The 23,978-nt window shown below is 46.8% G+C and overlaps 1 protein-coding gene across 5 annotated transcripts in view; it reads right to left on the reverse strand.

Moving 5' to 3' along the window:
* The window catches only part of NCOA1 (nuclear receptor coactivator 1), an 83,380-nt gene that overhangs the window by 20,358 nt on the left and 39,044 nt on the right, over positions 1 to 23,978 (reverse strand). For 3 of the 5 annotated variants that reach the window (XM_059837283.1, XM_059837287.1, XM_059837286.1), the window contains 6 exons: positions 21,706 to 22,900; positions 18,816 to 18,948; positions 17,547 to 17,640; positions 12,402 to 12,555; positions 7,101 to 7,502; positions 1,687 to 1,785 (listed from right to left, as the gene is read on the reverse strand). In XM_059837283.1, the coding sequence (XP_059693266.1) occupies positions 1,687 to 1,785; positions 7,101 to 7,502; positions 12,402 to 12,555; positions 17,547 to 17,640; positions 18,816 to 18,948; positions 21,706 to 22,900 (2,077 nt within the window). Of the gene's footprint in view, positions 1 to 1,686; positions 1,786 to 7,100; positions 7,503 to 12,401; positions 12,556 to 12,675; positions 12,730 to 14,591; positions 14,646 to 17,546; positions 17,641 to 18,815; positions 18,949 to 21,705; positions 22,901 to 23,978 lie in introns of all 5 variants that reach the window. The other 2 variants (XM_059837284.1, XM_059837285.1) reach the window with 2 other exon arrangements.

Here is a 23,978-nt window from a genome sequence, read left to right on the forward strand (position 1 = left end):
ACCCATCCCAAATTCCAAACCCATCCCAAACACCCCAAAACCCCATACAGACCCCACAAAAACCCCATACAGACCCCATAGGGACCCCAAATCCCCCATGGTTACCTGCGGCTGCTGCTGCTGCGGGATCCCGGCGCGCAGGGAGATCCCAAACCCCAAACACCTCAAATCCTGAATCCTCAATCCCCAAACACCCCAGATCTCAATCCCCAAAGCCCAAACACCCCAAAACCCCATAAAGACCCCATACAGACCCCATACAGACCCCATACAGACCCCATAGAGACCCCATAGAGACCCCAAATCCCCCATGGTTACCTGCGGCTGCTGCTGCTGCTGTGGGATCCCGGCACGCAGTGAGAGCCCAAACCCCAAACACCCCAAACCCCAAATCCTCAATCCCCAAACACCCCAGATCTCAATCCCCAAACCCCAAACACCCCATACAGACCCCATACGGACCCCATACAGACCCCATACAGACCCCAAGCCGGGTTACCTGCGGCTGCTGCTGCTGCGGGATCCCGGCGTGCAGGGAGATCCCAAACCCCAAACACCCCAAATCCTGAATCCTCAATCCCCAAACACCCCAGATCTCAATCCCCAAACCCCAAACACCCCAAAACCCCATAAAAACCCCATACAGACCCCATACAGACCCCATACAGACCCCATACGGACCCCAAGCCGGGTTACCTGCGGCTGCTGCTGCTGCGGGATCCCGGCGCGCAGCGAGAGCCCAAACCCCAAACACCCCAAATCCTGAATCCTCAATCCCCAAACACCCCAGATCTCAATCCCCAAACCCCACACACCCCAAAACCCCATACAGACCCCATAAAGACCCCATAAAAACCCCATAGAGACCCCAAATCCCACATGGTTACCTGCGGCTGCTGCTGCTGCGGGATCCCAGTGTGCAGGGAGATCCCAAACCCCAAACACCCCAAACCCCAAATCCAGAATCCTCAATCCCCAAACACCCCAGATCTCAATTCCCAAACCCCAAACACCCCAAAACCCCATAAAAACCCGATACAGACCCCACAAAAACCCCATACAGACCCCATACAGACCCCAAATCCCCCATGGTTACCTGCGGCTCCTGCTGCTGCGGGATCCTGGCGCGCAGGGAGATCCCAAACCCCAAACACCCCAAATCCTGAATCCTCAATCCCCAAACACCACAGATCTCAATCCCCAAACCCCAAACACCCCAAAACCCCATACAGACCCCATACAGACCCCATACAGACCCCAAGCCGGGTTACCTGCGGCTGCTGCTGCTGCGGGATCCCGGCGCGCAGCGAGAGCCCAAACCCCAAACACCTCAAACCCTGAATCCTCAATCCCCAAACACCGCAGATCTCAATCCCAAAACCCCAAACACCCCATAAAAACCCCATAAAAACCCCATACAGACCCCATACAGACCCCATACAGACCCCATACAGACCCCATACAGACCCCATACAGACCCCAAACCCCCCCATGGTTACCTGCGGCTGCTGCTGCTGCGGGATCCCGGCGCGCAGCGACATCCCAAACCCCAAACACCCCAAATCCTGAATCCTCAATCCCCAAACACCCCAGATCTCACATCCCCAAACCCCAAACACCCCAAAACCCCATACTGACCCCATAAAGACCCCATAAAGACCCCATACGGACCCCAGGCCGGGTTACCTGCGGCTGCTGCTGCTGCGGGATCCCGGCGCGCAGCGAGAGCCCCACGGGCGGCCCGAAGTGTCCCAGCAGCGCCGCCTGGCGGTTCTGCTGCAGCAACTGCAACCGACAGCGCGGGGGCACTCGGGGGCTTCGGGGAGTTCGGGGGGCTCGTGGGGGTTTATGGGGTTTGTAATGGGGTTTTTTGGGGTTTTATGGGGATTTATGGGGTTTATGGGGATTTTAATGGGGTTTTCATGGGGTTTTCATGGGGTTTTTAATAGGGTTTTATGGCGTTTATGGGGTTTTCATGGGGATTTATGGAGGATTATGGGGTTTTTATGGGGTTTTATTGGGTTTCATGGGGATTTATGGGGTTCTTATGGGGTTTTCATGGGGATTTATGGGGTTTTCATGGGGATTTATGGGGGATTAAGGGGTTTTTATGGGGTTTTATTGGGCTTCATGGGGATTTATGGGGTTTTTGTGAGGTTTTTGTGGGGTTTTTATGGGGATTTTTATGGAGTTTTTGTGAGGTTTTCATGGGGTTTTTATGGGGATTTCATGGGGTTTTTTAGGGGATTTTATGGGGATTTTTAGGGGATTTCATGGGGTTTCATGGGGTTTTATGGGGATTTTATGGGGTTTTCATGCGGTTTTTATGGGGTTTTTATGGATATATTATGGGGTTTTTATGGGGTTTTTAATGGGGATTTATGGGGTTTTATGGGGTTTTTATGGGGATTTATGAGGGATTATGGGGTTTTTATGGGGTTTTATGGGGTTTTTATGGGGTTTTTATGGGGATTTATGAGGGATTATGGGGTTTTTATGGGGTTTTATGGGGTTTTCATGGGGTTTTATGGGGATTTATGGGGTTTTATGGGGATTTTATGGGGATTTTATGGGGTTTTCATGGGGTTTAATGGGGTTTTTATGGGGATTTTATGGGGATTTTATGAAAATATTATGAGGTTTTTATGGGGGTTTCATGGGGATTTTATGGAAATCTTATGGGGTTTTTATCGGGATTTTAAGGGGATTTTATGGGGTTTTTAATGAGGTTTTTATGGGGATTTAAAGGGGATTTCATGGGGTTTTTAATGAGGTTTTTATGGGGATTTTAAGGGGATTTAATGGGGTTTTTATGGGGTTTTTGTGGGGATTTATGGGGTTTCATGGGGTTTTCATGGGGTTTTCATGGGGATTTTATGGGGATTTTATGGAAATATTATGGGGTTTTTAATGAGGTTTTTATGGGGTTTTTATGGGGTTTTCATGGGGATTTTACGGGGATTTTGTGGGGTTTTCATGGGGTTTTTAAGGGTTTTTTATGGGGATTTAATGGGGTTTTTTATGGGGTTTTCATGGGGTTTTTATGGGGTTTTTAAGGGGATTTCATGGGGTTTTGGTTGGTTTTTAGGGTTTTGAGATTTGGGGGGATTTCGTTTGAATTCTTTGGGGTTTTTGATGAGTTTTTGAGGTTTTTTATGGGTTTTGGGGGGATTTCTAAGGGGAATCTTTTGAAATTCATTGGGGTTTTTAATGGGGTTTTTTTGGGATTTTTTTCAAATTCTTTGGGGTTTTTTGGAGATTTTTTTGGGATTTTTTTCAAATTCTTTGGGGTTTTTTATGGGGTTTTTTTGGGGGATTTTTTCAAATACTTTGGGGTTTTTAATGGGTTTTTTCCCAAATTCTTTGGGTTTTTTTATGGCTTTTTTTGGGGGAATTTTTTGGGGTTTATTTGGGGTTTTTTGGGGATTTTTTTTAATTTTTGGGTGGTTTTAAATGGGATTTTGGGTTTTTTTTCCAAATTCTTTGGGGGTTTTTATGGGTTTTTAATGGGGTTTTGGGGTTTTTAATGGGTTTTTAATAGGTTTTGGGGTTTTTTTGGGTTTTTATTGGATTTTTAAGGGATTTTTTAGAATTCTTTGAGGTTTGGGGGCTTTTGGGGGAATTTGGGGCTTTTTGGGGATTTTTATGGGGTTTGGGTTTGGTTTATTTCGAATTCTTTGAGGTTTTTATGGGTTTTAGGGGATTTTTTGGAATTATTTTGGGGGTTTTAGGATTTTTTGTTGATTTTGGGGGGATTTTTTTCGGGATTTTTTTTGATTTTTTAAAAATCCTTTTGGGTTTTTTATCGGTTTTGGGATTTTTTGGAATTATTTGGAGTTTTTTGGGATTTTTTTTTTGCTTTTTTGGGGGATTTTTGGGGGGTTTTTTGGGGTTTTTTTTGGGATTTTTTTATATTTTTGGGTGGTTTTAAATTGGATTTTTTGGGGGTTTTTTGGGGATTTTTGGGGGATTTTTTTCAAATTCTTTGGGGTTTTTAATGGGTTTTTAGGGGATTTTTGGGGGCACTTTTTTGAAATTATTTGGGGGTTTTTTTGGATTTTTTGTTGATTTTTTTGGGGCTTTTTAGGTTTTTTTGGGGGATTTTTAAGGGTTTTTTTGGGTTTTTTAAATGGATTTTTTTCTTAATTTTTGGGTTTTCTTATTTTTGGGTTTTCTTGTGGATGTTTTTTATAAAATTATTTTGGGGTTTTTTGGTTTTTTTTTTTTAATTCTTCAGGGTTTTTATGTGATTTTTAAATTAAATTTGGGGATGATTTGGGGTTTTTTGGGGGGAATTCATTGGGATTTTTGGGGGTTGTTTATTTTAAATCTCCAGGGGTTTTTTGGGATTTTTGGGGGATTTTTTTATTAATTCTTTGGGGGTTTTTATGGGGTTTTTAATGGAATTTTTTGGGGATTTTTTGGGTTTTTTTAGAGGGGATTTTTTAAAATTCCTCGGGGTTTTTTGGGTTTTTTTGGGGATCTTTTTGGGGACTTTTTAGCAGGATTTTTTACAAATTCTTTGGGGTTTACTGTGGGATTTTTAATGGGGTTTTTAATGGCTTTTGAGACTTTTTTAGGGATTTTTTGGGGAATTTTTTTTAGACTTTTTTTGGGTTTTTAGGGGGATTTTTGGGGGGAATTTTTGCAAATTCTTTGGGGTTCATTCTGGGATTTTTAATGAGTTTTTGGGGTCTTTTGGGGATTTTTTTGAGGTTTTTTTTTTAGAATTCTTTGGGGTTTTTTATGAGTTTTGGGGGGGAATTATTTTAGAATTTTTTTGGGTTTTTAAGGGGATTTTTGGGGGGATTATTATCAAATTCTTTGGGGTTTATTATGGGGTTTTAAATGAGTTTTTGGGGTTTTTTGGGTGATTTTTTTAGGTTTTTTTCTATAATTCTTTGGCCTTTTATGAGTTTTGGGGTGGATTGTCTTTTAATCCTTTGGGGATTTTTTTTAATGATATTTTTAAAATTCCCTGCCCTTTTCCATGGGATTTTTGGGGGATTTTCTTTAGAATTCTTTTGGGTTTTTTAGGGGGATTTTTGGGGGGAATTGTTTCAAATTCCTTGGGGTTCATTCTGGGGTTTTTAATGAGTTTCTGAGAGGTTTTTGGGGTCTTTGGGGACTTTATTTTAAGAATTTTTGGGGTTTTTTAATGCTTTTTGGGGAAACTTTTGTTTTAGAATTTTTTCAGGTTTTTAAGGGGATTTTTGGGGGGATTTTTTTCAAATTCTTTGGGGTTCATGATGGGGTTTTAAATGAGTTTTTGAGGGTTTGGGGATTTTTGGGTGATTTTTTTAGTTTTTTTTCTATAATTCTTTGGCCTTTTTTATGAGTTTTGGGGTGGATTGTCTTTTATTCCTTTGGGTTTTTTTTTCAGGATATTTTTAAAATTCTCTGCCCTTTTCCATGGGATTTTTGGGGGGATTTTTTGAGGGGTTTTATTTATAATTCTTTGGCCTTTTTTATGAGTTTTGGGGTGGATTTCTTTTAATCCTTTGGGGTTTTTTTTTTCAGGATATTTTTAAAATCCTCTGCCCTTTTCCATGGGATTTTTGGGGGATTTTCTTTAGAATTCTTTTGGGTTTTTAGGGGGATTTTTGGGGGGAATTGTTTCAAATTCTTTGGGGTTCATGATGGGGTTTTTAATGAGTTTTTGGGGTTTTTTGGGTGATTTTTTAAGGTTTTTTTCTATAATTCTTTGACCTTTTTTATGAGTTTTGGGGTGGATTTTTTTTTTAATCCTTTGGGTTTTTTTTTTCAGGATATTTTTTAAATTCTCTGCCCTTTTCCATGGGATTTTTGGGGGATTTTCTTTAGAATTCTTTCGGGTTTTTTAGGGGGATTTTTGGGGGGAATTGTTTCAAATTCCTTGGGGTTCATTCTGGGGTTTTTAATGAGTTTCTGAGAGGTTTTGGGGGCTTTATTTTTAAGAATTTTTGGGGTTTTTTAATGCTTTTTGGGGAAACTTTTTTTAGAATTTTTTCGGGTTTTTAAGGGGATTTTTGGGGGGATTTTTGTCAAATTCTTTGGGGTTTATTATGGGGTTTTAAATGAGTTTTTGGGGGGTTTTGGGTGATTTTTTGAGTTTTTTTTCTATAATTCTTTGTGCTTTTTTATGAGTTTTGGGGTGGATTTTCTTTTAATCCTTTGGGGGTTTTTTTTTTCAGGATATTTTTAAAATTCTCTGCCCTTTTCCATGGGATTTTTGGGGGATTTTCTTTAGAATTCTTTTGGGTTTTTTAGGGGGATTTTTGGGGGGAATTGTTTCAAATTCTTTGGGGTTCATGATGGGGTTTTTAATGAGTTTTTGGGGTTTTTTGAGGTTTTTTTTTAACAATTCTTTGACCTTTTTTATGAGTTTTGGGGTGGATTTTCTTTTAATCCTTTGGGGGTTTTTTTCAGGATATTTTTTTAATTCTCTGCCCTTTTCCATGGGATTTTTGGGGGATTTTTGGGGGATTTTGGGGGGATTTTTGGGGGATTTTGGGGGGATTTTGGGGGGATTTTTGGGGGATTTTGGGGGGGATTTTTGGGGGATTTTGGGGGGATTTTGGGGGGATTTTTGGGGGATTTTGGGGGGATTTTGGGGGGATTTTGGGGGGATTTTTGGGGGGATTTTGGGGGGATTTTTGGGGGATTTTGGGGGGATTTTTGGGGGATTTTGGGGGGATTTTTGGGGGATTTTTTGGGGGATTTTGGGGGGATTTTGGGGGGATTTTGGGGGGATTTTTGGGGGATTTTTTGGGGGATTTTTGGGGGATTTTTGGGGGATTTTGGGGGGATTTTTGGGGGATTTTGGGGGGATTTTTGGGGGATTTTTTGGGGGATTTTGGGGGGATTTTTGGGGGATTTGGGGGGGATTTTTGGGGGATTTTTGGGGGATTTTGGGGGATTTTGGGGGGATTTTGGGGGGATTTTTTGGGGGATTTTGGGGGGATTTTGGGGGGATTTTGGGGGATTTTGGGGGGATTTTGGGGGGATTTTTGGGGGATTTTGTGGGGATTTTTGGGGGGATTTTGGGGGATTTTTTGGGGGTATTTTTGGGGGGTTTTAGAGCTTTTTTTAGGGTTGCTGTGGGGTCTTTCCCCCCTTACCTGCTGCTGGCCCTGCAGGCGCTGCTGCAGCTGCAGCCGGAGCTGGTTGGGGGCGCTCGGGGGGCGGCCGAGCCCCGGCCGGGCCATGCCCAGGGCGGCCCCGGGGCTGTTCTGGAACGTTCCACGAGCCCCCACGGCAGCACCAGGAGGAGCAGGAGGAGCGGGAGGAGGAGGAGGAGGAGGAGGAGGGAGGGCGCCGAAGGGCGGCTTCTGGCGCAGCACGGCCGGGAAGGCGGCGGGAGAGGCCGAGGAGGAGGAGGAGGAGGAGGAGGAGGAGGAGGAGGAGGAAGGAGGGAAGGGCTGGGAGAAGATGCCGGGTTTGGGCTCCAGGAGCAGCGGGGGAGGCGGAGCCGGGGCCGGGTGGGGCTGGAAGCGATCGGGGAGAGCGTCCAGGGCGCCGCCCTAAAGGGGGGGAGAGATCCGGAGTCAGGGCAGGGAATTCCTCGGGAATGTCAGCCCGGAGTTCCTCGGGAATGTCAGCCCGGAGTTCCTCGGGAATGTCAGCCCAGAGTTCCTCGGGAATCCCATCCCGGAATTCGGGAATCCCATCCTGAAATTCCTGGGGAATCCCATCCTGGAATTCCTCAGGAATCCCATCCCGGAATTCCTCGGGAATCCCATCCCAAAATTCCTCAGGAACCCCATCCCAAAATTCCTCAGGAACCCCATCCTCAGGAATCCCATCCCGAAATTCCTCAGGAATCCCATCCCGGAATTCGGGAATCTCATCCTGGAATTCGGGAATCCCATCTCGGAATTCCTTGGGAATCTCATCCTGGAATTCCTCAGGAATCCCATCCCGGAATTCCTTGGGAATCTCATCCTGGAATTCCTCAGGAATCCCATCCCGGAATTCCTTGGGAATCTCATCCTGGAATTCGGGAATCTCATCCTGGAATTCCTCAGGAATCCCATCCCGGAATTCCTTGGGAATCCCATCCTGGAATTCGGGAATCCCAGCCCAGAATTCCTCAGGAATCCCATCCTGGAATTCCTCGGGAATCCCATCCTGGAATTCGGGAATCCCATCCCAGAATTCGGGAATCCCATCCTGGAATTCCTGGGGAATCCCATCCTGGAATTCCTGGGGAATCTCGTCACGGAATTCCTCAGGAATCCCATCCCAAAATTCCTCAGGAATCCCATCCTGGAATTCCTCGAGAATCTCAGCCCGGAATTCCTCTGGAGCACAAAATGTCTGTGCAGTCTGATCCCAAAATCTCTGTGGATCCCAAAATCCCTTTGAAATCCCATCCCAAAAATCCCCTTGGATCCCAAAATCCCTTCAGATCCCAAATCCCCTTTGCAATCCCATCCCAAAATCTCTCTGGATCCCAAAATCTCCTTGGATCCCAAAATCCCCTTAGATCCAAAATCTCTTTGAAGTCCCACCCCAAAATCCCTTCGGATCCCAAAATCTCTTTGGATCCCGAAATCTCCTTGGATCACAAAATCCCTCCTTCAGAATCCACTCCCGAAATCCCTTCGGATCCCAAAATCTCCTTGGAATCCCATCCCAAAATCTCTCTGGAGCCAAATTCCAAATTCTCTTTCAAGGCCAATCCCAAAATCCCTTTGGAGCCCAATCCCAAAATCACCTTGGATCCCAAAATCCCTTCAGATTCCAAAATCTCTTTGGAGCCCAATCCCAAAATCTCTTTGGATCCCAAAATCTCTTTGAAATCCCACCCCAAAATCCATTCTTTAAAATCCCATCCCAAAATTCCTTTGGATCCCAAAATCTCTTTGAAATCCCATCCCAAAATCCCTGTGGAGCTTATTCCCAAAATCCCTTGGATCCCAAAATCCCTTCTTTAGAATCCAATCCCAAAATCCCTTTGAAATCCCATCCCAGAATTGCCTTGGATCCCAAAAATCTCCTTGGAATCCCATAATCCCATCCCAAAATCCCTTCGGATCCCAAAATCCCTCGGGATCCCAAAATCCCTTTGGAGCCCAATCCCAAAATCTCCTTGGATCCCAAAATCCCTCCTTTAGAATCCAATCCCAAAATCTTTTCAGATCCCAAAATCCCTTGGAAATCCCATCCCAAAATCTCCCTGAATCCCAAAATCCCTTCAGATCCCAAAATCCCTTGGAAATCCCATCCCAAAATCTCCCTGAATCCCAAAATCCCTTCAGATCCCAAAATCTCCTTGGATCCCAAAATCCCTTGGAGATCCCATCCCAAAATTTCTCTTTTTTTTTGCCATTTCCCCCCGTTTTTTTCCCTGATTTTCCCAGCAATTTTTTTCACCAATTTTTCTCATTTCCCCCCCATTTTCCTCCTTTTCTTCCTGGTTTTTTCCTCATTTCCTCCCTTTTTTCCCTGATTTTTTCCCTCTGTTTTTCTCCAGTTTTTTCACCATTTTTCCCTTGACTTTTCCCCAATTTTTCCCATTTTCCCCCCTATTTATTCCCCCAAATTTTCTACCTTTCCCCCCTCATCTCTTCCTGGTTTTTCCCTATCTTTTCCCATTAATTCCTGGCTCTATTCCCTTTTTTTTCCCCTGTTTTCCCCCATTTTCCCTCCCTTTTATTCCCATTTTTTCCCATTTTTCCTAATTTTTTTCCCGGTTTTTCCCCATTTCCCCCCCTTTTATTCCCCGTTTTTCTCCAATTTTTCCCCATTTTCCCTCCAATTTTTTCCCATTTTCCCCAATTTTCCCCATTTTCCCCCAATCTTTTTCCCTATTTTCCCCATTTTCCCCCATGTTTCCCCTATTTTCCCCGTTTCTCCCTTTTTTCTCCTTTTCCCCTTTCCTTCCATTTTTTCCCCATTTCTTCCCATTTCCCCCCATTTTATTCCCCACTTTCCTCAATTTTTTTCCCATTTTTCTCCTGATTTTCCCCATTTTCCCCCCAATTATTTTCCCATTTTTTCCTCCATTTCCCCCGATTTTATCCTGTTTTTCTTCCCATTTTTCCCTGATTTTTCCCATTTCCTCCCCTTTAATTCCCCTATTTTCTCCATTTCTTCACCATTTTCCACCCAATTTTTTTCCCGTTTTTCCCTGATTTTCCCCATGTTTTCCCTATTTTCCCCATTTTTCCCCTTCTTCTCCCCTTTTTCCCTTTTCTTCCTATTTTTCTCATTTCTTCCCCATCCCCCTGATCTTTTCCCCATTTTTCTCCATTTTTTTGCCATTTTTCCGCCAATTTTTCCCCCTTTTCCCCCAACTTTCCCCCCATTTTGCCTCGATTTTTTCCCAATTTTTCCTCCATTTTCCCCCCATTTCTTCCTGGTTTTCCCCTATTTTTTCCCATTTTTTTCCCCGATTTTTTCCCTGTTTTCCCCATTCCCCCGCAATTATTTTCCCATTTTTTCCTCCATTTTTTCCCCACCTGTCTTTCCCCATTTCCCCCCCTTTCATTTCCCATTTTTCTCCCCTATTTTCCCCATTTTTTCCACCGATTTTTCCACAATTTTCCCCATTTCCCCCCCAGTTATTTTCCCCATTTTCCTCCCTTTTCCCCCCATTTCTTCCTGGTTTTTCCCTATTTTTTCCCTTTTTTTCCCCCATCTTTTCCCTGTTTTTCCCCATTTCCCCCACTTTCATTCCCCGTTTTTCTCCATTTTTTCCCCATTTTCCACCCAACTTTTTCCCCGATTTTTTCCCCATTTTCCCCATTCCCTCCCAATTATTTTCCCATTTTTTCCTCCATTTCCCCCCAATTTTTCCCCCCATTTTTTCCTGATTTTCTTCCCTGTTTTTCCCCATTTCCCCCCCTTTCATTCCCCATTTTTCTCCATTTTTTCCCCATTTTCCGCCCAATTTTTTTCCAGTTTTTCCCCATTTTCCCCATTTCCCCCCCAATTATTTTCCCATTTTTTCCCCATTTTTCCCCCCATTTTCCCCCATTTTTTCCCTGTTTTTCCCCATTTCCCCCCCTTTCATTTCCCATTTTTCTCAATTTTTTCCCCATTTTCCGCCCAATTTTTTCCAGTTTTTCCCCAATTTTTTCCCCATTTTCCCCATTCCCCCCCAATTATTTTCCCATTTTTTCCCCATTTTCCCCCCCATTTTCCCCCCATTTTTTCCCTGTTTTTCCCCATTTCCCCCCCTTTCATTCCCCATTTTTCTCCATTTCTTCCCCATTTTCCGCCCAATTTTTTTCCAGTTTTTCCCCAATTTTTTCCCCATTTTCCCCATTCCCCCACCAATTATTTTCCCATTTTTTCCTCCATTTCCCCCCATTTTTCCCCCCATTTTTTCCTAATTTTTTTTCCCTGTCTTTCCCCATTTCCCCCCCTTTCATTCCCCATTTTTCTCCATTTTTCCACCAATTTTTCTCCAATTTTCCCCATTTCCCCCCCAATTATTTTCCCATTTTTCCTCCATTTTCCCCCATTTTTCCCCCCATTTTTTCCCTGTCTTTCCCCATTCCCCCCCTTTCATTTCCCATTTTTCTCCATTTTTTCCCCATTTTTCCACCGATTTTTCTCCAATTTTCCCCATTTCCCCCCCAATTATTTTTCCCCATTTTTCCTCCCTTTTCCCCCCATTTCTTCCTGGTTTTTCCCCATTTTTTCCCTTTTTTTCCCCATTTTTTCCTTGTTTTTCCCCATTTCCCCCCCTTTCATTCCCAGTTTTTCTCCATTTTTTCCCCATTTTCCGCCCAATTTTTTTCCAGTTTTTTCCCCGATTTTTCCCCAATTTTCCCCATTTCCCCCCCAATTATTTTCCCCATTTTTCCTCCCTTTTCCCACCATTTCTTCCTGGTTTTCCCCTATTTTTTCCTAATTTTTTCCCCCATTTTTTCCCCATTTCCCCCCCCTTTCATTCCCCGTTTTTCTCCATTTTTTCCCCATTTTCCACCTAATTTTTTTCCAGTTTTTTCCCCGATTTTTTCCCCATTTTCCCATTCCCCCCCAATTTTCCCCTTCCTCCAATTATCCTATTTCCCCCCCCCATTTTTCCTCCATTTACTCGCATTTCCCCCCCCCCCATTTTTTCCTATTTTTTTTCCCTGTCTTTCCCCATTTCCCCCCCTTTTCATTCCACATTTTTCTCCAGTTTTTCCCCATTTTCCACCCGATTCCTTTCCCGTTTTTTCCCCGATTTTTTCCCCATTTTCCCCATTTCCCCCCCAATTATTTTCCCATTTTTTCCTCCTTTTCCCCCCAATTTTCCCCCCATTTTTTCCCCAATTTTCCCCATTCCCCCCCCCTTCCATCCCCCGTTTTCCTCCATTTTTTCCCCATTTTCCGCCCGATTTTTTCCCCGTTTTTTCCCCGATTTTTCCCCCCATTTCTCCCCGGGACATTCCAGAACATTCCAGACCGTTCTCCCGCCCCACCTGCACGAGTTTGTCGATGCCCAGGGCCCGGTCGATCTCGGCCAGCTCGGTCTCGTCCCTCCCGCTCAGGAAGGTCACCAGCTGCTCCAGCAGCGCCTTCTCCTCGCTGCGGCCCTCGGCGCTGCCCGGCGGCAGCAGCAGCAGCTCCTCCAGCCTGCCAAAAACGGCAATTCCCACATGGAAATCTGGGAATTCACACTGGGAAATCTGGGAATTCACACCCAGGAAAGCTGGGAGAAATGCCCGAGGGAAATCTGGGAATTCACTGCTGGAATTCTCCTCGCTGCGGCCCTCGGCGCTGCCCGGCGGCAGCAGCAGCTCCTCCAGCCTGCCAAAAACGGCAATTCCCACATGGAAATCTGGGAATTCCACACCGGGGAAAACTGGGAATTCACACCCAGGAAAAGCTGGGAATTCACACTGGGAAATCCGGGAATTCATACCCAGGAAATCTGGGAGAAATGCCCAAGGGAAATCTGGGAATCCCTGCCTGGAAATCTGGGAATTTGCCCCTGGAAACAACAAGAATTACACACTGGAAAAAAAGAGGAATTCACCTCTGGAAATCCAGGAATTCCCACATGGAAATCTGGGAATTCCACACCGGGAAATCTGGGAATTCACACCCAGGAAAGCTGGGAGAAATGCCCAAAGGAAATCTGGGAATCCCTGCCTGGAAATCTGGGGAATTCACAACCAGAAACACCAAGAATTCCACACTGGAAAAACGGGAATTCAGCCCTGGAAACACTGGGAATTCCTGACTGGAAACCTGGGAATTCCATACTGGGAAATCTGGGAATTCCTCACTGGGAAATCTGGGAGAAATGCCCAAGGGAAATCTGGGAATTCACTCCTGGAATTCTCCTCACTGCGGCCCTCGGCGCTGCCCGGCGGCAGCAGCAGCTCCTCCAGCCTGCCAAAAACGGCAATTCCCACATGGAAATCCGGGAATTCCACACTGGGAAAACTGGGAATTCACACCCAGGAAAGCTGGGAGAAATGCCCGAGGGAAATCTGGGAATTCACTCCTGGAATTCTCCTCGCTGCGGCCCTCGGCGCTGCCCGGCGGCAGCAGCAGCTCCTCCAGCCTGCCAAAAACGGCAATTCCCACATGGAAACCCGGGAATTCCACACTGGGAAAACTGGGAATTCATACCCAGGAAAGCTGGGAGAAATGCCCGAGGGAAATCTGGGAATTCACTCCTGGAATTCTCCTCGCTGCGGCCCTCGGCGCTGCCCGGCGGCAGCAGCAGCTCCTCCAGCCTGCCAAAAACGGCAATTCCCACATGGAAACCCGGGAATTCCACACTGGGAAAACTGGGAATTCACACCCAGGAAAGCTGGGAGAAATGCCTGAGGGAAATCTGGGAATTCACTCCTGGAATTCTCCTCGCTGCGGCCCTCGGCGCTGCCCGGCGGCAGCAGCAGCTCCTCCAGCCTGCCAAAAACGGCAATTCCCACATGGAAACCCGGGAATTCCACACTGGGAAATCTGGGAATTCATACCCAGGAAATGGGGGAATTCCACACTGGGAAACTGGGAATTCACACCCAGGAAAGCTGGGAGAAATGCCCGAGGGAAATCTGGGAATTCACTCCTGGAATTCTCCTCGCTGCGGCCCTCGGCGCTGCCCGGCGGCAGCAGCAGCTCCTCCAGCCTGCCAAAAACGGCAATTCCCACATGGAAATCCGGGAATTCCACACTGGGAAAACTGGGAATTCACACTGGGAAATGGGGGAATTCCACACTGGGAAATCTGGGAATTCATACCCAGGAAATCTGGGAGAAATGCCCAAGGGAAATCTGGGAATCCATGCCTGGAAATCTGGGAATTCGCCCCTGGAAACATCAAGAATTCCACACTGGAAAAAGAGGAATTCACCTCTGGAAATCCAGGAATTCCTGCCTGGAAATCTGGGAATTCCACACTGGGAAATCTGGGAATTCATGCCCAGAAAATCTAGGAGAAATGCCCAAGGGAAATCTGGGAATCCCTGCCTGGAAATCTGGGAATTCGCCCCTGGAAACATCAAGAATTCCACACTGGAAAAATGGGAATTCAGCCCTGGAAACACTGGGAATTCCTGACTGGAAATCTGGGAATTCCACACTGGGAAAACTGGGAATTCACACCCAGGAAATCTGGGGAAAATGTCCAAGGGAAATCTGGGAATTCACTCCTGGAATTCTCCTCGCTGCGGCCCTCGGCGCTGCCCGGCGGCAGCAGCAGCTCCTCCAGCCTGCCAAAAACAGCAATTCCCACATGGAAATCCGGGAATTCCACACTGGGAAACTGGGAATTCACACCCAGGAAAAACTGGGAATTCACACTAGGAAATCTGGGAATTCATACCCAGGAAATCTGGGAGAAATGCCCAAGGGAAATCTGGGAATCCCTGCCTGGAAATCTGGGAATTCACAACCAGAAACACCAAGAATTCCACACTGGAAAAACGGGAATTCAGCCCTGGAAACACTGGGAATTCCTGACTGGAAATCTGGGAATTCCACACTGGGAAATCTGGGAATTACACACTGGGAAATCTGGGAGAAATGCCCAAGGGAAATCTGGGAATCCCTGCCTGGAAATCTGGGAATTCGCCCCTGGAAACATCAAGAATTCCACACTGGAAAAAAGAGGAATTCACCTCTGGAAATCCAGGAATTCCTGCCTGGAAATCTGGGAATTCTCTCTGGGAAATCTGAGAATCCACACCCAGGAAATCTGGGATTTCCACACTGGGAAACTGGGAATTCATACCCAGGAAATCTGGGAGAAATGCCCAAGTGAAATCTGGGAATCCCTGCCTGGAAATCTGGGAATTTGCCCCTGGAAACATCAAGAATTACACACTGGAAAAAAGAGGAATTCACCCCTGGAAATCCAGGAATTCCTGCCTGGAAATCCGGGAATTCCACACTGGGAAAACTGGGAATTCCTGCCTGGAAAATCTGGGAGAAATGCCCGAGGGAAATCTGGGAATCGCTGCCTGGAAATCTGAGAATTCACAACCAGAAACATCAAGAATTCCACACTGGAAAAATGGGAATTCAGCCCTGGAAACACTGGGAATTCCTGACTGGAAATCTGGGAATTCCACACTGGGAAAACTGGGAATTCCAGCCTGGAAAAAGCTGGGAGAAATGCCCGAGGGAAATCTGGGAATTCACTCCTGGAATTCTCCTCGCTGCGGCCCTCGGCGCTGCCCGGCGGCAGCAGCAGCTCCTCCAGCCTGCCAAAAACGGCAATTCCCACATGGAAATCTGGGAATTCCACACTGGGAAAACTGGGAATGCACACCCAGGAAAAGCTGGGAATTCACACTGGGAAATCCGGGAATTCATACCCAGGAAATCTGGGAGAAATGCCCAAGGGAAATCTGGGAATCCCTGCCTGGAAATCTGGGAATTCGCCCCTGGAAACAACAAGAATTACACACTGGAAAAAAGAGGAATTCACCTCTGGAAATCCAGGAATTCCCACATGGAAATCTGGGAATTCTCTCTGGGAAATCTGGGAATTCATACCCAGGAAATCTGGGAAAAATGCCCAAGGGAAATCTGGGAATCCATGCCTGGAAATCTAGGAATTCGCCCCTGGAAACACCAAGAATTCCACACTGGAAAAAAGAGGAATTCACCTCTGGAAATCCAGGAATTCCCACATGGAAATCTGGCAATTCCACACTGGGAAATCTGGGAATTCCACACTGGGAAATCTGGGAGAAATGCCCGAGGGAAATCTGGGAATCCCTGCCTGGAAATCTGGGAATTCGCCCCTGGAAACACCAAGAATTCCACACTGGAAAAAAGAGGAATTCACCTCTGGAAATCCAGGAATTCCCGCCTGGAAATCTGGGAATTCACACTGGGAAAACTGGGAATTCCTGCCTGGAAAAGCTGGGAGAAATGCCCAAGGGAAATCTGGGAATCGCTGCCTGGAAATCTGGGAATTCACAACCAGAAACACCAAAAATTCCACACTGGAAAAACGGGAATTCAGCCCTGGAAACACTGGGAATTCCTGACTGGAAATCTGGGAATTCACACTGGAAAATCTGAGAATTCCTGCCTGGAAAATCTGGGAATTCCTGCCTGGAAACATGGGAATTTCAACCCAAAAACCTGAGAATTTCCATCTGGAAAAATGGGAATTTCTGCCTGGAAAACTGGGAATTCCCACCTGGAAAATTGGGAATTCACAACCAGAAACACGGGAAATCCTGCCTGGAAAAATGGGAATTCACCCCTGGAAAAGTGGGAATTCCCAGATGGAAAATCTGGGAATTCCCAGGTGGAAAATCTAGGAATTCCTGCCTGGAAAAATGGGAATTCCTGACTGGCAAAATGGGGAAAAGCCCTGCTGGAAAATCCATGAAATCCCAGCTGGAAAAGCGTTGGGAAATTTGGGGAAAATCCTCAGGAATTTTGGGAAATTCACTGGGAATTTTGGGAAAATCTTCTGGAATTTTGGGGGAAAACCTTTGGGAATTTTGGGAAAACCCCTGGGAATTTGGGGGAGTTTTGGGAAAAACCTTTGGGAATTTTGGGAAAACTTTGGGAAAAACCCTCTGGAATTTTGGGAAAAATCCTCAAAAATCCTTGGAAATTTGGGGGAAAACCCTGGGGAATTTTGGGAAAAATCCTCAGGAAATTTGGGAAAAACTTTGGGAATTTTGGTTAAAAAGTCCTAAAAAATCCTTGGGAATTTGGAGAAAATTTTAGAAAAAAACCTCTGGAATTTTGGGAGAAATCCTCAAAAATCCTCAGGAATTTTGGGAAAGCCTCTGGAATTTTGGGAAAAACCCTCGGGAACTTTGGGAAAAACCTTGGGAATTTTGGGAAGAATCCTCGAAAATCCTTGGGAATTCTGGGAAAATCCTCAGGAATTTTGAGAGAAATCTTTGGGAATTTTGAGAAACCTCAGGAATTTTGGGAGAAATCTTTGAGAATTTGGGAAAATCTTCAGGAATTTTGGGAAAAACCCTGGGGAATTTTGGAGAAATCCTTAAAAATCCTTGGGAATTTTGGGAATATCTTCAGGAATTTTGGGAGAAATCCTTGGGAATTTTGGGGAAAACTTTGGGAATGTTGGGAAAAGCCTTGGGAATGTTGGGAATGTTGGGAATTCTGTCACTCACTCGTTGCTCTTGGCCAGGGCGGGGTCGGCCCAGGGCAGCGGCTCCGGCACAGCCAGGCCGGGCTCGGCCACGCCCACCTCCAGCTCCGGCAGCCCTGGGGAAAACAGGGAAAATCGGGAATTCTGGGAATCCTGGGAATTTTTGGGGGGGATTTTTTGGGAATTTTTGGGATTTTTTTGGAGATTTTTTGGGGATTTTTTCAGGAATTCTGGGGATTTTTCGCTCCGGCACGGCCAGGCCAGGCTCGGCCACGCCCACCTCCAGCTCCGGCAGCCCTGGGGAAACCAGGGAAAATCGGGAATTCTGGGAATTCTGGGAATTCCGGGAATTCTGGGAATTTTGGGGGGGATTTTTTGGGAATTTTTGGGATTTTTTGGAGATTTTTTGGGGAATTTTTTCAGGAATTCTTGGGGATTTTTTGGCTCTGGCACGGCCAGGCCGGGCTCGGCCACGCCCACCTCCAGCTCTGGCAGCCCTGGGGAAAACAGGGAAAATCGGGAATTCTGGGAATTCCGGGAATTCCGGGAATTCTGGGAATTTTGGGGGTTTTTTTGGGAATTTTTGGGATTTTTTTGGAGATTTTTCGGGGATTTTTTCAGGAATTCTGGGGATTTTGGGGGATTTTGGGGAATTTTTTGGGGAATTTTTGGGGGATTTTTTAAGGAATTCTGGGGATTTTGGGGGGATTTTGGGGAATTTTTTGGGGAATTTTTGGGGGATTTTTTAAGGAATTCTGGGGATTTTTGGGGGATTTTGGGGAATTTTCTGGGAATTTTTTTGGGAATTTTTCGGAAATTTTTGGGGGATTTTTTTCAGGGATTTTTGGCAATTTTTTGGGGATTTTTTGCAGAAATTTTGGGGGAATTTTTCAGGAATTCTGGGGATTTTGGGAGGATTTTTTTCGGGAATTTTTGGGGATTTTTTGGGGGAATTTTTGGAAAAATTTTGGGGATTTTTTCAGGAATTCTGGGGATTTTTTTGGGGGATTTTTGGGGATTTTTTGGGGAATTTTTTTTTGAATTTTCACCAATTATGGGAACGGAAATTTTGAGAGTGAAATTTTGGGAAGATTCAGTGATTTTTTTTGGGAATGGAAATTGAGGAACGTCGAGATCATTTTGGAGAAATTTGGGATCTCTGGTGAGGATTTGACCCCATTCTCGTCATTCCCATGTCCAGACCTCCCGGAATTTTGGGGAATTTCTGGGAATTTCCGGGAATTGCTGGGAATTGCTGGGAATTGCAGGGAATTCCAGGGATTTGCTGTACCTGAGGGGGCCCTGGGGGCGGTGCTGGGCTGCAGGGGGGGGTCGCTCCTGTCGGGGCCGCAGATCCCGGGAATCGGCGCCGCCTTCTCCAGGGAAGGGAGGAGCTGATCCAGCTGCTCCAGCTCGGCTGAGAACTGCAGGGAGAGAGGGAAAAGTTGGGATTAGCTGGGGAAAAGTCTTGGGATCAAACAGGAAAAATTGTGGGATCAAGCGGGAAAAATTGTGGGAGCAGATGGGAAAAGTCTGGGAGCAGACGGGAAATAAATCTTGGGATCAGGTGGGAAAAAATCTGGGAGAAGGCAGAAAAAATTCTGGGATCAACCACGAAAAATTCTGGGATTAGCTGGGAAAAATCTGGGATCAGCTGGGAAAAATTCTGGGATCAGACAGGAAAAATTCTGGGATCAGACAGGAAAAATGCTGGGATCAACCAGGAAAAATTCTGGGATCAACCAGGAAAAATTCTGGGATAAGGCAAAAAAAATTCTGGGATAAGGCAGGAAACATTCTGGGATCAACCAGGAAAAATTCTGGGATCAGACAGGAGAAATTCTGGGATCAGACAGGAGAAATTCTGGGATAAGACAGGAAAAATTCTGGGATTAGCTGGGAAAAATCTCAAGATTGGTCAGGAAAAGTTCCGGGATCAAGTGGGCAAAAAATCTGGGATCAGACTGGAAAAATTCTGGGATTAGCTGGGAAAAATCTGGGATCAGCTGGGAAAAAAATCTTGGGATCGGGGGAAAAAACCTGGGAGAAGGCAGAAAAAAATCTGGGATCAACCACGAAAAATTCTGGGATTAGCTGGGAAAAAGCTGGGATCAGACAGGAAAAATTCTGGGATCAGACAGGAAAAATTCTGGGATCAAGTGGGCAAAAATTCTGGGATCAACCAGGAAAAATTCTGGGATCAACCGGGAAAAATTCTGGGATCAACCAGGAAAAATTCTGGGATCAACCAGGAAACATTCTGGGATTAGCTGGGAAAAATCTCAAGATTGGTCAGGAAAAATTCCGGGATCAAGTGGGCAAAAAATCTGGGATCAGACTGGAAAAATTCTGGGATTAGCTGGGAAAAATCTGGGATCAGCTGGGAAAAAAATCTTGGGATCGGGGGGGAAAAACCTGGGAGAAGGCAGAAAAAAATCTGGGATCAGCCACGAAAAATTCTGGGATTAGCTGGGAAAAATCTGGGATCAGACAGGAAAAATTCTGGGATCAGACAGGAAAAATTCTGGGATAAGCAGGAAAAATTCTGGGATCAACCAGGAAAAATTCTGGGATAAGGCAGGAAACATTCTGGGATAAGGCAGAAAGAATTCTGGGATTAGCTGGGAAAAATTCTGGGATCAGACGAGGAAAAATTCTGGGATCAGCTGGGAAAAATTCTGGGATCAACCACGAAAAATTCTGGGATTAGCTGGGAAAAATCTGGGATCAGCTGGGAAAAATTCTGGGATCAGACAGGAAAAATTCTGGGATAAGGCAGGAAAAATTCTGGGATCAACCAGGAAAAATTCTGGGATCAGACAGGAAAAATTCTGGGATCAGCTGGGAAAAATTCTGGGATCAGACAGGAGAAATTCAGGGATAAGGCAGAAAAAATTCTGGGATCAACCAGGAAAAATTCTGGGATCAGACAGGAAAAATTCTGGGATCAACCAGGAAAAATCTGGGATCAGCTGGGAAAAATTCTGGGATAAGGCAGGAGAAATTCTGGGATAAGACAGGAAACATTCTGGGATTAGCTGGGAAAAATCTCAAGATTGGTCAGGAAAAATTCCGGGATCAAGTGGGCAAAAAATCTGGGATCAGACTGGAAAAATTCTGGGATTAGCTGGGAAAAATCTGGGATCAACTGGGAAAAATTCTGGGATAAGGCAGGAAAAAAAATAGGAATAAAGTGGGGAAAATTCTGGGATTAGCTGGGAAAAATCTTGGGATCAAACAGGAAAAATTGTGGGATAAGACAGGAAAAAATCTGGGATTAGCTGGGAAAAATCTTGGGGTCAAGTGGGAAAAAAATTTTGGGATCAGGTGGGAAAAAACCCAGAAAAAAATGGGAAAAATTCTGGGATCAGCTGAGAAAAATCTCGGGATTGGTCAAGAAAAATTCTGGGATCAGCTGGCAAAAAAATCTGGGATCAACCAGGAAAAATTCTGGGATTAGCTGGGAAAAATTCTGCATAAAATGGGAAAATTCTGGGATAAGGGAGGAGAAAATCCTGGGATTCCATGGGAAGGGGAAGGAAAATCCAGGAGAATTCCCAGAAAATCTTTGGGAAGAGCCAAGGAAATCTTGGAATTATGGGATTGGAGTGGGATGGGATCAAAGCTCCACCAATCCCACCCCAACCATTCCAGAACTTCAGGATTCCATGGGAATGGGAAGAAAAATCCAGGAGAATTCCCAGAAAATCCTTGGGAGCATCCAAGGAAATCTCAGAGCACTCCAAGATCTTGGGATTGGGATGGGATGGAATCTCCACCAATCCCACCCCAACCATTCCAGAACTTCAGGATTCCATGGGAACGGGAAGTCAGATCCAGGAGAATTCCCAAAAAATCCTTGGGAGCATCCAAGGAAATCTCGGAGAACCTCAAGATCTTGGGATTGGGACAGGATGGAATCTCCACAAATCCCACCCCAACCATTCCAGAACTTCAGGATTCCACGGGAACGGGAAGAAAAATCCAGGAGAATTCCCAAAAAATCCTTGGGAGCATCCAAGGAAATCTCAGAGCACCCCAAGATCTTGGAATTTTGGGAATTGGAGCGGGATGAGATCAAAGCTCCACCACTCCCACCCAAACCGTTGTGGATCTCCAAGATTCCACGGGAAGGGGAAGCCAGAAATTCCCAGGAAAAATCCGGATCCTCCCCCACCCACCTGTCCCGGCGCCTCCATCTTGACCTCGTCGCCGGCGGGAATTTTGGGAACGGCGGCCGGAGCGGCCGGACACGGCTCGGCCGCCTCGCCCTTCTCCACCTTGACCTTGACGTCGTCCAGGCTGAGCGCGGCCGGCGCCGCCGCCTCCTTCTCGTCCTTATTCAGCAGGTACCGCAGCAGCTGGTGATCCTTGGATTCCTTCTTCTTCTCCGCCTCCGCCATCCCGGCATTCCCGCCGCCGCAATTCCCGCCGGAATTCTCCTTCTTGTCCTCGCAGGAGGCCAGGCCGGGGATGTCGGAGGGGCTGCCCTCCTGCAGCAGGCGGTGCAGGATTTTGTGGCGCTCCGTCAGCGAGCTGTGCGAGGACGGGCAGGACGGAGCCGGCACGGAATTCCCGGGAACGCCGGCGCACACCAAGGAATCCTTGGAGCTGGTGTCGGCGTCGGCGTGGTGGTGCCGCAGCTGCTGCTCGGCCGTGCTGGCCAGCAGCTGCACCAGCCGGTGGCTCGTGCCCTGGGGACACTTCCCGGCGGCGTCGCCTCCCTCGGATGCGTGCGGAATTCCCGGCTCCGAGGTTTTGTCGGAGTCCCCTTGGATCATCTCGCCCAGGATGGAAGAGATCTCCTTGCCGTCCTTGGCGTCGGATTTGCCGCCGACGCGGCCGGGAGAGTTTTGGGAGCTTGGCTGCCTCAAAAATCCCGGATTTGCCGGAGGCTCCGGAAGCGCGGCGGTGACGGGAGCGTTGGGAAAAGGCCGGGAATTCCCAGAGGACGAGGAGGAGGATGAGGATGAGGAAGAGGAGGAGGAAGCCGGGGAGTGCATGGCTGGCGAGAAGGGATTGCCGGGAGGAGCTCGGGATCTGGGAATCAAGCCCGGGCTGCTGCGGTGCCGCGGCGACAGGAATTGCGGCACCGGAATTCCGGGGCTGTTCATGGGGGAGCTGCCGTGGGATAAAGGGTGGGAATTCCCGGGAGTTTGGCTTAAGGCAACGTTGGATCCCAGAGGATTCCCGAAATTCCCTTGGCCCGAGGTGGAATTGCCGGGGTGAGGGGAGGGCGCGGCCATGACGGAGCCGTTGGATGGAGGGAGGGAAGGCGGCAGCGCCATTCCCGGCGCCGGAGAAACGTTGGGATTCACCCTGGGAAGGGCCAGGCCCGGCCCGGGGGCGTCCTGGGGGGAGAGAATTCCGTGATCCCTGGGGGGAAAAAACAGGGAAAAATCGGGGTTTTCCTGGGTTTTTGGTGGTCCCGGGAGCCGTTCTGGCAGCAGGAATCCCAAAAAATTCCCTGCTTGGAATTCCGGCTGCTCCAAGGCTTTGGAATTCCCAGATCCTGTTCCGCGAAGAGCAGGAATCCCAAAAACTTCCCTGCTGGGAATTCTGGCTGCTCCTAGGCTTTGGAATTCCCAGATCCTGTTCCACGAAGAGCAGGAATCCCAAAAAATTCCCTGCTGGGAATTCTGGCTGCTCCAGGGCTTTGGAATTTCCAGATCCTGTTCTGAGAACAGCAGGAATCCCTAAAAATTCCCTGCTTGGAATTCCGGCTGCTCCAAGGATTTGGAATTCCCAGATCCTGTTCCGGGAACAGCAGGAATCTCAAAAAATTCCCTGCTGGGAATTCTGGCTGCTCCAACCCTTTTTTTGGGCCCGAAATTCCCAAATTCTGCTCCACCAGCAGCAGGAATCCCAAAATTCCCTCCTTGGAATTCCGGCTGCTCCGAGGTTTTCTCAGGGTTTGGAATTCCCAAATTCTGCTCCAACAGCAGGAAGGATCCCAAAAATTCCCTGCTCAGAATTCCAGCTGCTCTGACCCTTTTGTCCAGGTCTGGAATTCCCAAATCCTGCTCCAATGGCAGCAGGAATCCCAAAATTCCCTGCTTGGAATTCCGGCTGCTCCAAGGCTTTGGAATTCCCAGATCCTGTTCCGCGAAGAGCAGGAATCCCAAAAAATTCCCTGCTGGGAATTCTGGCTGCTCCAGGGCTTTGGAATTCCCAGATCCTGTTCCAGGAACAGCAGGAATCTCAAAAAACTCCCTGCTGGGAATTCTGGCTGCTCCGACCCTTTTTTTGGGTCTGGAATTCCCAGATCAGCATTCCCACCATCCCAGACCCCTCATGCTGGGAAAAATCAGTTTTCCCAAATTTTGGGGTCGTTCCAAGATTCCGTGGCCCCATTCCAGCAGCTCCAGAGGAACAATTTTCCCAGGAATTCTGACAGAAATCCTTCCGAGGGGAAGAGCCCAATCCCAATCCTGATCCTGATCCTGATCCTAAT

This window comes from Haemorhous mexicanus (genome assembly GCF_027477595.1).
Source record: "Haemorhous mexicanus isolate bHaeMex1 chromosome 3 unlocalized genomic scaffold, bHaeMex1.pri SUPER_3_unloc_3, whole genome shotgun sequence".
Taxonomy (NCBI): domain Eukaryota; kingdom Metazoa; phylum Chordata; class Aves; order Passeriformes; family Fringillidae; genus Haemorhous; species Haemorhous mexicanus.